The sequence below is a fragment of the Pongo pygmaeus genome, chromosome 15 (genome assembly GCF_028885625.2).
Source record: "Pongo pygmaeus isolate AG05252 chromosome 15, NHGRI_mPonPyg2-v2.0_pri, whole genome shotgun sequence".
NCBI classification, from domain to species: Eukaryota; Metazoa; Chordata; class Mammalia; order Primates; family Hominidae; genus Pongo; species Pongo pygmaeus.
The window spans coordinates 70,546,545-70,559,626 of NC_072388.2; the positions used below are offsets into that span (position 1 = coordinate 70,546,545).

Consider the following 13,082-nt stretch of genomic DNA (forward strand, 5'->3'; position numbering starts at 1 on the left):
TCAGGCATCTCACATCCCAGAAGCCTCACCACAGCACCTGTCTCTCTTGCAGCTCATGACACTGAGAGGTTCGGTCCTGGAGGACGCCATTCCGTCGACAGCCAAGCACTCGACGGCCAGAGGCCTGCCTCTCAAAGAAGTGCTGGAGCATGTGGTTCCCGAGCTCAATGTCCAGTGCCTGCGGTTGGCCTTCAACACGCCCAAGGTCACAGAGCAGCTCATGAAACTGGATGAACAAGGGGTGAGTTTGCCTTTCTGAGGAGAGCATTCTTGCTCAGGTTTACTGCTAGGCTTCCAGAATACAGACCTTAATGTTTCTTGTTTTGATGGAGATAACTGATACTTTTTATTGTGAAAGACACTCTCTTTGCAATTACTCCTTTTTTCTTAACTCTGAACTCTGAACATTTCTCATCTGATGAAATTCTGTATGTCAGAATTTATAAATGAGGCACTTTAAACTACGTTAAATTCTTTTGATAATCTTCCATATGTACGGTAAGTTTTTCAAGTGTCCGAGAATAAATAATAGCAGTAATCATGATAATGTGTTAATAACAATACAGTAATAACAATAATTAATAATGAGCATATTTGCAAGCCCCTTTTCTAAGTGCCTTAAATACGTTATCTCATTTAATCTTCCTACCCTGTGAGAAAGGTACTATTACTATTTACATTTTAGAGATAAGGACTCTGGGGCACACAGAGATTAAGTAATAAATCCAATTTCACACAGTTAGTAAGTTTTGGAACCAGGGTGCAAACATAGTCTGCCTCAAAGTCTGTGCCACTTCACCGCGCTGTTCTTAAAAGCTTAGAGTTTCAAAGTCTATTAGTACCGCCAAAGATATATTCTAGCCAAGATTTTTAAATATAAAAATGTAAAATTTCACATTCTGCTTAGAGTAATTTGAGCATATGGGCTAATTTTATAGATAATATATTTATATACTCTTACTTTATTTCTTTCTTTTAGCATTTTAGCCATATTGCATCCTAGTGGTGGGTGGTAGTAGTTTTAACATTACATTTAAAAATTACTCCAAAAATAAAATTGGTTCAGGTAGTTTATTTATTTCTTTTTTTCCCCATTATGTTCATTTTTCACAGAAGGGTCCAGCTATTGAATGTCATTTTGTGAACAAATTTGGATAGGATTTCCTTAATCAAAAATTCAAATTTTATTAAAATGAATGGGAGTCCAAAAAATCAGTTTTAAGGTATATTTATTATTTTAATTCAGCCACTGAGAATATATAATGAAGCAATAGTTAGATGTCTCTTTTCTCTCTTCTCTTCTCTTTTCTTTCTTTTTTTTTTTTTTTTTTTTTTTTTTTCTGGAGACAGAGTTTCACTCTGTCACCCAGGCGGAGTGCAGTGGCGCAATCTCAGCTCACTGCAACCTCTGCCTCCCAGGTTCAAGCGATTCTGTTGCCTCAGCCTCTCTAGTAGCTGGGATTACAGGCATGCGCCACTGCGCCTGACCAGGTGTCTCTTTTCTAATCTTTGCCTTTTTCTATCCATTTCACTTTTCATAATGCACAGCTAATATCTATTTGACACATATATTTAGAGAATGCTGTGAGTATCCATGTTCATAATGTGAAAATTTGTTGCCGTTTGAATTCTTGAAAAGACTACTGATGTATAAACTTAACTTTTTTTTTTAAATTTTATTACTATTACACTTTAAGTGTTAGGGTACATGTGCACAATGTGCAGGTTAGTTACATATGTATACATGTGCCATGCTGGTGTACCACACCCATTAACTCGTCATTTAGCATTAGGTATATCTCCTAATGTTATCCCTCCCCTCTCCCCCCACCCCACAACAGTCCCCAGAGTGTGATGTTGCCCTTCCTGTGTCCATGTGTTCTCATTGTTCAATTCCCACCTATGAGTGAGAACATGCAGTGTTTGGTTTTTTGTCCTTGCGATAGTTTACTGAGAATGATGATTTCCAATGTCATCCATGTCCCTACAAAGGACATGAACTCATCATTTTTTATGGCTGTGTAGTATTCCATGGTGTATATGTGCCACATTTTCTTAATCCAGTCTATCATTGTTGGACATTTGGGTTGGTTCCAAGTCTTTGCTATTGTGAATAGTGCCACAATAAATGTACGTGTTCATGTGTCTTTATAGCAGCATAATTTATAGTCCTTTGGGTATATACCCAGTAATGGGATGGCTGGGTCAAATGGTATTTCTAGTTCTAGATCCCCGAGGAATCACCACGCTGACTCCCACAATGGTTGAACTAGTTTACAGTCCCACCAACAGTGTAAAAGTGTTCCTATTTCTCCACATCCTCTCTAGCACCTGTTGTTTCCTGACTTTTTAATGATCGTCATTCTAACTGGTGTGAGTGGTATCTCATTGTGGTTTTCATTTGCATTTCTCTGATGGCCAGTGATGGTAAGCATTTTTTCATGTGTTTTTTGGCTGCATAAATGTCTTCTTTTGAGAAGTGTCTGTTCATGTCCTTTGCCCACTTTTTGATGGGGTTGTTTGTTTTTTTCTTGTAAATTTGTTTGAGTTCATTGTAGATTCTGGATATTAGCCCTTTGTCAGATGAGTGGGTTGCGAAAATTTTCTCCCATTCTGTAGGTTGCCTGTTCACTCTGATGGTAGTTTCTTTTGCTGTGCAGAAGCTCTTTAGTTTCATTAGATCCCATTTGTCAATTTTGGCTTTTGTTGCCATTGCTTTTGGTGTTTTAGACATGAAGTCCTTGCGCATGCCTATGTCCTGAATGGTAATGCCTAGGTTTTCTTCTAGGGTTTTTATGGTTTTAGGTCTAACGTTTAAGTCTTTAATCCATCTTGAATTAATTTTTGTATAAGGTGTAAGGAAGGGATCCAGTTTCAGCTTCCTACATATGGCTAGCCAGTTTTCCCAGCACCATTTATTAAATAGGGAGTCCTTTCCCCATTGCTTGTTTTTCTCAGGTTTGTCAAAGATCAGATAGTTGTAGATATGCGGCGTTATTTCTGAGGGCTCTGTTCTGTTCCATTGGTCTATATCTCTGTTTTGGTACCAGTACCATGCTGTTTTGGTTACTGTAGACTTGTAGGATAGTTTGAAGTCAGGTAGCGTGATGCCTCCAGCTTTGTTCTTTTGCCTTAGGATTGACTTGGCGATGCAGGCTCTTTTTTGGTTCCATATGAACTTTAAAGTAGTTTTTTCCAATTCTGTGAAAAAAGTCATTGGTAGCTTGATGAGGATGGCATTGAATCTATAAATTACCTTGGGCAGTATGGCCATTTTCACGATATTGATTCTTCCTATCCATGAGCATGGAATGTTCTTCCATTTGTTTGTATCCTCTTTTATTTCATTGAGCAGTGGTTTGTAGTTCTCCTTGAAGAGATCCTTCATGTCCCTTGTAAGTTGGATTCCTAGGTATTTTATTCTCTTTGAAGCAATTGTAAATGGGAGTTCACTCATGATTTGGCTCTCTGTTTGCCTGTTATTGGTGTATAAGAATGCTTGTGATTTTTGTACATTGATTTTGTATCCTGAGACTTTGCTGAAGTTGCTTGTCAGCTTAAGGAGATTTTGGGCTGAGACAGTGGGGTTTTCTTAGATATACAATCATGTCATCTGCAGACAGGAACAATTTGACTTCCTCTTTTCTTAATTGAATACCCTTTATTTCCTTCTCCTGCCTGATTGCCCTGGCCAGAACTTCCAACACTATGTTGAATAGGAGTGGTGAGAGAGGGCATCCCTGTCTTGTGCCAGTTTTCAAAGGGAATGCTTCCAGTTTTTGCCCATTCAGTATGACATTGGCTGTGGGTTTGTCATAGATAGCTCTTATTATTTTGACATACATCCCATCAATACCTAATTTATTGAGAGTTTTTAGCATGAAGCATTGTTGAATTTTGTCAAAGGCCTTTTCTGCATCTATTGAGATAATCATGTGGTTTTTGTCTTTCGTTCATTTTATATGCTGGATTACATTTATTGATTTGCGTATATTGAACCAGCCTTGCATCCCAGGGATGAAGCCCACTTAATCATGGTGGATAAGCTTTTTGATGTGCTGCTGGATTCGGTTTGCCAGTATTTTATTGAGGATTTTTGCATCAATGTTCATCAAGGATATTGGTCTAAAATTCTCTTTTTTGGTTGTGTCTCTGCCCAGCTTTGGTATGAGGATGATGCTGGCCTCATAAAATGAGTTAGGGAGGATTCCCTGTTTTTCTATTGATTGGAATAGTTTCAGAAGGAATGGTACCAGTTCCTCCTTGTACCTCTGGTAGAATTTGGCTGTGAATCCATCTGGTCCTGGACTCTTTTTGGTTGGTAAGCTATTGATTATTGCCACAATTTCAGATCCTGTTATTGGTCTATTCAGAGATTCAACTTCTTCCTGGTTTAGTCTTGGAAGAGTGTATGTGTCGAGAAATTTATCCATTTCTTCTAGATTTTCTAGTTTATTTGCATAGAGGTGTTTGTAGTATTCTCTGATGGTAGTTTGTGTTTCTGTGGGATCGGTGGTGATATCCCCTTTATCATTTTTTATTGTGTCTATTTGATTCTTCTCTCTTTTCTTTTTTATTAGTCTTGCTAGCAGTCTATCGATTTTGTTGATCCTTTCAAAAAACCAGCTCCTGGATTCATTAATTTTTTGAAGGGTTTTTTGTGTCTCTTATTTCCTTCAGTTCTGCTCTGATTTTAGTTATTTCTTGCCTTCTGCTAGCTTTTGAATGTGTTTGCTCTTGCTTTTCTAGTTCTTTTAATTGTGATGTTAGGGTGTCAATTTTAGATCTTTCCTGCTTTCTCTTGTGGGCATTTAGTGCTATAAATTTCCCTCTACACACTGCTTTAAATGTGTCCCAGAGATTCTGGTATGTGGTGTCTTTGTTCTCATTGGTTTCAAAGAACATCTTTATTTCTACTTTCATTTCATTATGTACCCAGTAGTCATTCAGGAGCATGTTGTTCAGTTTCCATGTAGTTGAGCGGTTTTGAGTGAGTTTCTTAATCCTGAGTTCTAATTTGATTGCACTGTGGTCTGAGAGACAGTTTTTTATAATTTCTGTTTTTTACATTTGCTGAGGAGAGCTTTACTTCCAAGTATGTGGTCAATTTTGGAATAGGTATGGTGTGGTGCTGAAAAAAATGTATATTCTGTCGATTTGGGATGGAGAGTTCTGTAGATGTCTATTAGGTCCACTTGGTGCAGAGCTGAGTTCAATTCCTGGGTATCCTTGTTAACTTTCTGTCTCGTTGATCTGTCTAATGTTGACAGTGGGGTGTTAAAGTCTTCCATTATTATTGTGTGGGAGTCTAAGTCTCTTTGTAGGTCTCTAAGGACTTGCTTTATGAATCTGGGTGCTCCTGTATTGGGTGCGTATATATTTAGGATAGTTAGCTCTTCTTGTTAAATTGATCCCTTTACCATTATGTAATGGCCTTCTTTGTCTCTTTTGATCTTTGTTGGTTTAAAGTCTTGTTTTATCACACACTAGAATTGCAACCCCTGCCTTTTTTTGTTTTCCATTTGCTTGGTAGATCTTCCTCCATCCTTTTATTTTGAGCCTATGTGTGTCTCTGCACGCGAGATGGGTTTCCTGAATACAGCACACTGATGGGTCTTGACTCTGTCCAATTTGCCAGTCTTTTAATTGGAGCATTTAGTCCATTTACATTTAAAGTTAATATTGTTATGTGTGAATTTGATCCTGTCATTATGATGTTAGCTGGTTGTTTTGCTCGTTAGTTGATGCAGTTTCTTCCTCATGTCAATGGTCTTTACAATTTGGCAAGATTTTGCAGTGGCTGGTATCGGTTATTCCTTTCCATGTTTAGTGCTTCAGGAGCTCTTTTAGGGCAGGCTTGGTGGTGACAAAATCTCTCAGCATTTGCTTGTCTGTAAAGTATTTTATTTCTCCTTCACTTATGAAGCTTAGTTTGGCTGGATATGAAATTCTGGGTTGAAAATTATTTTCTTTAAGAATGTTGAATATTGGCCCCCACTGTCTTCTGGCTTATAGAGTTTCTGCCGAGAGATCCGCTGTTAGTCTGATGGGCTTCCCTTTGTGGGTAACCTGACCTTTCTCTCTGGCTGCCCTTAACATTTTTTCCTTCATTTCAACTTTGGTGAATCTGACAATTATGTGTCTTGGAGTTGCTCTTCTCGAGGAGTATCTCTGTGGCGTTCTCTGTATTTCCTGAATCTGAATGTTGGCCTGCCTTGCTAGATTGGGGAAGTTGTCCTGGATAATACCCTGAAGAGTGTTTTCCAACTTGGTTCCATTCTCCCCGTCACTTTCAGGTACACCAATCAGACGTAGATTTGGTCTTTTCACATAGTCCCATATTTCTTGGAGGCTTTGTTCGTTTCTTTTTATTCTTTTTTCTCTAAACTTCCCTTCTCGCTTCATTTCATTCATTTCATCTTCCATCACTGATACCCTTTCTTCCAGTTGATCGCATCGGCTCCTGAGGCTTCTGCATTCTTCACGTAGTTCTCGAGCCTTGGCTTTCAGCTCCATCAGCTCCGTTAAGCACTTCTCTGTATTGGTTATTCTAGTTATACATTCATCTAAATTTTTTTCAAAGTTTTTAACTTCTTTGCCTTTGGTTTGAATTTCCTCCTGTAGCTCAGAGTAGTTTGATCATCTGAAGCCTTCTTCTCTCAACTCATCAAAGTCATTCTCCGTCCAGCTTTGTTCCGTTGCTGGTGCGGAACTGCATTCCTTTGGAGGAGGAGAGGCGCTCTGCTTTTTAGAGTTTCCAGTTTTTCTGCTCTGTTTTTTCCACCATCTTTGTGGTTTTATCTACTTTTGGTCTTTGATGATGGTGATGTACAGATGGGTTTTTGGTGTGGATGTCCTTTCTGTTTGTTAGTTTTCCTTCTAACAGACAGGACCCTCAGCTGCAAGTCTGTTGGAGTTTGCTAGAGGTCCACTCCAGACCCTGTTTGCCTGGGTACCAGCAGCGGTGGCTGCAGAACAGCAGATTTTCGTGAACCACGAATGCTGCTGTCTGATCGTTCCTCTGGAAGTTTTGTCTCAGAGGATTACCCGGCCGTGTGAGGTGTCATTCTGCCCCTACTGGGGGGTGCCTCCCAGTTAGGCTGCTCGGGGGTCAGGGGTCAGGGACCCACTTGAGGAGGCAGTCTGCCTGTTCTCAGATCTCCAGCTGCGTGCTGGGAGAACCACTGCTCTCTTCAAAGCTGTCAGACAGGGACATTTAAGTCTGCAGAGGTTACTGCTGTCTTTTTGTTTGTCTGTGCCCTGCCCCCAGAGGTGGAGCCTACAGAGGCAGGCAGGCCTCCTTGAGCTGTGGTGGGCTCCACCCAGTTCGAGCTTCCCAGCTGCTTTGTTTACCTAATCAAGCCTGGGCAATGGCGGGCGCCCCTCCCCCAGCCTCGCTGCCGCCTTGCAGTTTGATCTCAGACTGCTGTGCTAGCAATCAGGGAGACTCCGTGGGCGTAGGACCCTCTGAGCCAGGTGTGGGATATAATCTCCTGGTGCACTGTTTTTTAAGCCCATCAGAAAAGCTCAGTATTAGGGTGGGAGTGACCCGATTTTCCAGGTGCCATCTGTCACCCCTTTCTTTGACTAGGAAAGGGAACTCCCTGACCCCTTGCGCTTCCCGAGTGAGGCAATGCCTCGCCCTGCTTCGGCTCGCGCACAGTGCGCTGCACCCACTGTTCTGTGCTCACTGTCTGGCACTCCCTAGTGAGATGAGCCCGGTACCTCAGATGGAAATGCAGAAATCACCCGTCTTTTGCGTCGCTTTCGCTGGGAGCTGTAGACCGGAGCTGTTCCTATTCGGCCATCTTGGCTGCCCTGAAACTTAACTATTTTGGAGGCTGTTTTCCAGTAAATATTCTGAACATTTATACTAACAAAGGAGTAGAAAAATGATGTTTAGGTCCAACTTTATTGATTCGGTCATTTCTACTACTGTGTTTATCAAGGAGAATAAAAATATTTAGACATTGATAATATAGTCATATACTTAACATTTGAAATTTCTATTACAACAGATTATTTTATGTAAAGGAGATATTTATTGCCATTTTCTTTTGTTTTAGCTATATTAAATAAAAAATGAATACTCTGGTTGTAGACATTATGGGGATTTCTGACACATTTTATGTCCTCTGTTAGTGATGCCAAGTGCTGGATCACAGATGGTGCTGATCTGTGATAAATATTTTATAGTCGTATCCACATGGGAAAGATAAGAACACTATAAAGAGTTGAACTCAAAGTTTATTTAATTCACAAAACTGGCCATTATTTTGAAATTATGGCCTTCCTATTCTTGGAAGCATTAAAATGTCCCTTCATAAATTATTAATTATCATATATGATAGTTGTTTTATTTAATATCTTTACTAGGCAAAATTAAAATTTGGCAATCAGTCAATCTCTTCAATTTTACTTTGAAAGTAAGTGCCTTAAATATGTCATCCCGTTCAACAGGAGTATTACTATTAGACAGTAGTTTTTTACTAGACAGTGGAATCCAGAGGTTCAAAGCATGTTATTCTATATGAATAGCTCCATGTCTGGACTAAAGAGCACCAGGGGTTAGCCTCTGTCTTTTTTTATCTCCATACATAACAGCATTCAAAGCCTGGATTGTACTGAAATAAAGCAGACGACATGCATACTTAGGCTTTTAGTCTTGGGAGTAATTTTTTTGGTAGGAAATCTCATTAATGCCTTGGAATTATTTTGAGAAACTGATTATTTTGGTGCCTTTACAAATACAGATTTTAAAAAGGAAATGCTTATAAGTGCAGTGGATTATGCATATGAATCATTGCAAAGCATTTTTAGTTTCCATCTGTGTCGTCATATTTTAAAATTTCCAGCTTTGTGTGTCTTTATATTTAAAGAGATTCATAGTGTGTTACAAGGAAACTGGACTCATCAGAAGGAGCTTTAAATCTCTTTTTACATTTGGTTTAAATTATTCTTTTAATATATTTTATGTTTTTATTAACTGTCTTACATAACCATGCTTTGTAAAAGAAGACACAATTTGTTTCCTATATTGTGGCATTTTGCCTTTCAAATCTTTGGTGCTTTAATTCCTCATTTTACCACTATCAAAAGCTAAAGTGAACAGAAAAACAAATTAAAATTTTATCTATTAAATATAAAAGAAAGCACTGCACAAAAATCTAATAATTTGTTTTTTTATTTAACTTGACGATGATATATATGTGGGAGCTGAAGTATGCATTTCAATTCCTGAAGAAACTTATTTTAGAAAATGAACTAATTCTTTGTAGCTTGTCCAAGCTTTTATATTCTCCATCCTGATGCCTTTCTGGGACTTTCACTACTTTTTTTTTTTTTTTTTTTTTTTTGAGACAGGGTCTCTGTTACCCAGGCTAGAGTGCAGTGGCGTGATCTCGGCTCACTGCAGCCTCTGCCTCCTGGGCTCAAGCAGTTCTCCCACCTCAGCTGGGATTACTGGGGTGTACCACCACTTCCGGCTAATTTTTGCATTTTTAGTAGAAATGGGGTTTCACCATGTTGGCCAGGGTCTCGAATTCCTGACCTCAGGTGATCCACACTCCTTGGCCTCCCAAAGTGCTGGAATTACAGATGTGAGCCACCGCGCCCGCCTTTCACTACTTACTGATGCCCATGTCAGTTGTTAAAATGGCAATGAGAAGACAAAACTAACCTCCTAATATTTTCACACTGATAAGAATTTACAACACTTGATGCTTTAGAAAATTTGTGTTCTTACTGTCAGGCACCTTGATCTTCACTTACAGTACAGTTGGGGGCATCTCATGATAAAAACAAATGAAATAAATACATGTTTCATTTTACTATGTTCTAATCACTTTACTGGCATAATCTGATTTAATCCTCACAGCAACCCTGTGCAATAGATTCCAGCTATTGGCCTATTTTACAGTCAAGGGGATTAAGGCATACAGAAGTTCCCAGAGCTGTTTTTCTTAGCTGTCATCCCTTAATAGTCCTGAGCACTGAATATAAATTTGCATAATACTGCTCTTCAGTTTTAAGATTTCCAAGATCCCATTTACATATCTCGAATTACTTTCTTTTTAATTTCTTTTTTTAAAATCGGTTATCTTTATTTTTTAATTTCTAACTAGGAATTCAGTGTAGAATATTGGAATATTCTGATGCTTAAAACTATGCTGTAGGCTGGGTGATGTGATTCACACCTGTAATCCCAGCACTTTGGGAAGCTGAGGCAGGAGGATTGCTTGAGCCCAGGAGTTCGAGACCAGCCTGGGCAACATAATGAGACCCCCGTCTCTAAAAAAATAAATAATTTTGAAAACTATACTGTGAAGTATTAGGAATTTTATTATTTAATCAAGTCAGCTTTTAGATAATGTGGAAAATTCAGATACTTTTAAATTTGCCATATCAGAGCCATTTTTCTTCAACAGTCATTTAAAAATGCCTATATTTCATCTACTCTGTGCAAGGGGATTGAAAGATGATTATGTCAAGCCCTGGTTTAAGGCGTTCCCACATGTAAAGCACTTAGTACAGTGCTGAGCATGTGATAAAACGTTGAAGAAATAGGAGCTGTTGATAATAAGATAATAACTTGTTAGTAGCCCTTTACATGCATTATCTCATTTAATCTTTATACATATCCTATGAGAGAGCTTCTGTTGTAGTTGATATATTATGCTCACTTTCACAAGTAAGCAGGACTGTTTCAAATCCAATAAATGCTTTTTAAGTATGACTCTGCAGGTTGTTAAATACTGTAGAGAACAAAATAGGCTAGTAAGACATAGTCCTTATCCATGAAGGAGACAGGGTCATAAATTACTGTAATGGATGTCACGGTTAATATAATAAATCTAATAAGAGAATTGCAAACAAAGAGCATGGAGGTAGAAGCCAATGGGGACAAGTCATAATGGTTAACTGGATCAGAATGAGATGGGCCTTGGAGGGGAAGAAGATTTCATCAGGCCAGGGAATAAGCAGTTGGGTGGTCCATACTCAGAACAATAAGAACAAGACTCGGAAGGACAGAAGCACACAGTGCGTTCATGAGGCAGCAAGGAATCCCACTGAGCAGGAGTGTGAGGCACATGTAAGGGAGTAATAAAAGTAGATGATTTTTTTTTTGAGATGGAGTCTCACTCTGTTGCCCAGGCTGGAATGCAGTGGCGCGACCTCGGCTCACTGCAAGCTCCACCTCCCAGGTTCACGCCATTCTTCTGCCTCAGCCTCCCAAGTAGCTGGGACTATAGGCGCCCGCCACCATGCCTGGCTAATTTTTTGTATTTTTAGTAGAGACGGGGTTCCACCGTGTTAGCCAGGATAATCTTGATCTTCTGACCTCGTGATCTGCCCGCCTCGGCCTCCCAAAGTGCTGGGATTACAGGCGTGAGCCACTGCTCCTGGCCAAAAGTAGATTATTTTTATTGATAGTGACTAGGCCAGACACTGTGTGAAACAGTTTCCATGAATTATTTTAATTAATCCTCAGAATGCTTTGATACTATTATTGTTCCTGTTTTATAGCCAAGAGCGCTGAGACACAAAGACCAGTCACAATCAGTCTGTGCAGGCTGGTCTTGAATCCAGGCGCTCAGACTCTAGAGCCTGCATTCTTAACCAATACATCAGCCACCCTGTCCTCTTTTCCCTCCCCATGAATGGAAGAAGAAACTGGAATTATATTGCTGCAGACTTCAGTGCCCAGTATTCAGTGTAATATGTTAAACCCAAATAAAATTGGAATGGGTCTGGTTTATAAATATTTAAGGTACAGTTGCTAGTTTGCAGTACAGAAAATTGGTAGTTCTGTTTTCATTAGGAAATGTCAGGTTTCATGTACACGGTAGTGACTTTGCCTAAATGAATCTTCACTGTTTTTCTAGATTATTAAAAATGCAGTGAAATGAAAATATTTATTGGGTTTCAAATTTTAAGAAGTTATCCTTCAGGTTATTGAAGTTAGAGTAAGGGAGAAAGTGATCATATTTAATTTAACTCTGCAATAAATATCTCAAGAATGGATGTAAGGAAATGAGCAGTGTTTATGTGGTAATGAGTAGCATTGACCCTTTGATTAAGGACATGAATGAAATTCTCTGCTGACTTCGCCTATTCATTGCCTTGCTGCATTATTTTATTGTGAGGAGAAATGAGTTTGACTAGCCATTTTCTCTTCGATTCAGGCAGCTGGTTTTGAAAAATGACCCATAGGGGAAATATTTTTTCCAAAACTGATTTTCTCTAAATGAAGCTTTGGCAGAACAATTGCCATTCCTAGAATTTTAATCGTCTCTTAGATTATGATATTAGCTAATGCATGTTTAGAGTTCAGTTGGCTACCAAATTGATTCCAGACAACTGGTGGATCCGTATGTACATTTTCAGGAAGGAGATATCCACCATGGCCATCTAGTCAGGGGAAGAAATCAGTGACATCTGTAGCTTTGTCTTGTGTGTTCACAAGTAGTGATCACCCAGTGCTGGCCTATCGCTGTTCTTTTGCCTGGCTGAGGCTGGATTGGATGACAGGATAGAGTACCTTCCAATGAGAATATTCTGTGATTAATGGGACTGATAGCATTAGCATTTGGAAGACGTGGCTATGGTAGGACTGCAGTTTGCAGTGAGAGAACACAGCAAGACTAAGATCACATTTGAGGACTTTGATCACGATTCAGAAAGATGCAGGAACTGGTGGCAAACATTTCAGTCTTCTGGATTTTGAATTGTGGATTGTGTTTTAAATTCAGCTTTAAAATAAAAGTTAAACAAATTTCTTTCCTATAGGATTTATCTGAACTAGGCAATAGTTTCAAATGGTCCCAAAATCAAAGCAGTATGACTATGTTTACATTCAGGGGTTCCATTTCTACCTGTTCTTATGACCCTTTTCTCCCCTGCCTTGTAGTTAATCACCTTATTCGTTTCTGTATTTCTGTTTCATTATGCAGATACCACCAAATATGCATATGCAGCTTTATTTCACCCCTTTCTTTTATTTATATATATATATATATATATATACTTTAAGTTCTAGGGTACATGTGCACAACGTGAAGGTTTGTTACGTAGGTATACAT

At 39.1% G+C, this 13,082-nt stretch overlaps 1 protein-coding gene across 31 annotated transcripts in view; it reads left to right on the top strand.

The window, feature by feature from the left end:
* The window catches only part of SIPA1L1 (signal induced proliferation associated 1 like 1), a 412,571-nt gene that overhangs the window by 289,787 nt on the left and 109,702 nt on the right, over window positions 1-13,082 (top strand). For all 31 annotated transcript variants that reach the window (XM_063651761.1, XM_063651777.1, XM_054448754.2 and 28 more), the window contains one exon: window positions 53-241. In XM_063651761.1, the coding sequence (XP_063507831.1) occupies window positions 53-241 (189 nt within the window). The remainder of the gene's footprint in view (window positions 1-52; window positions 242-13,082) is intronic.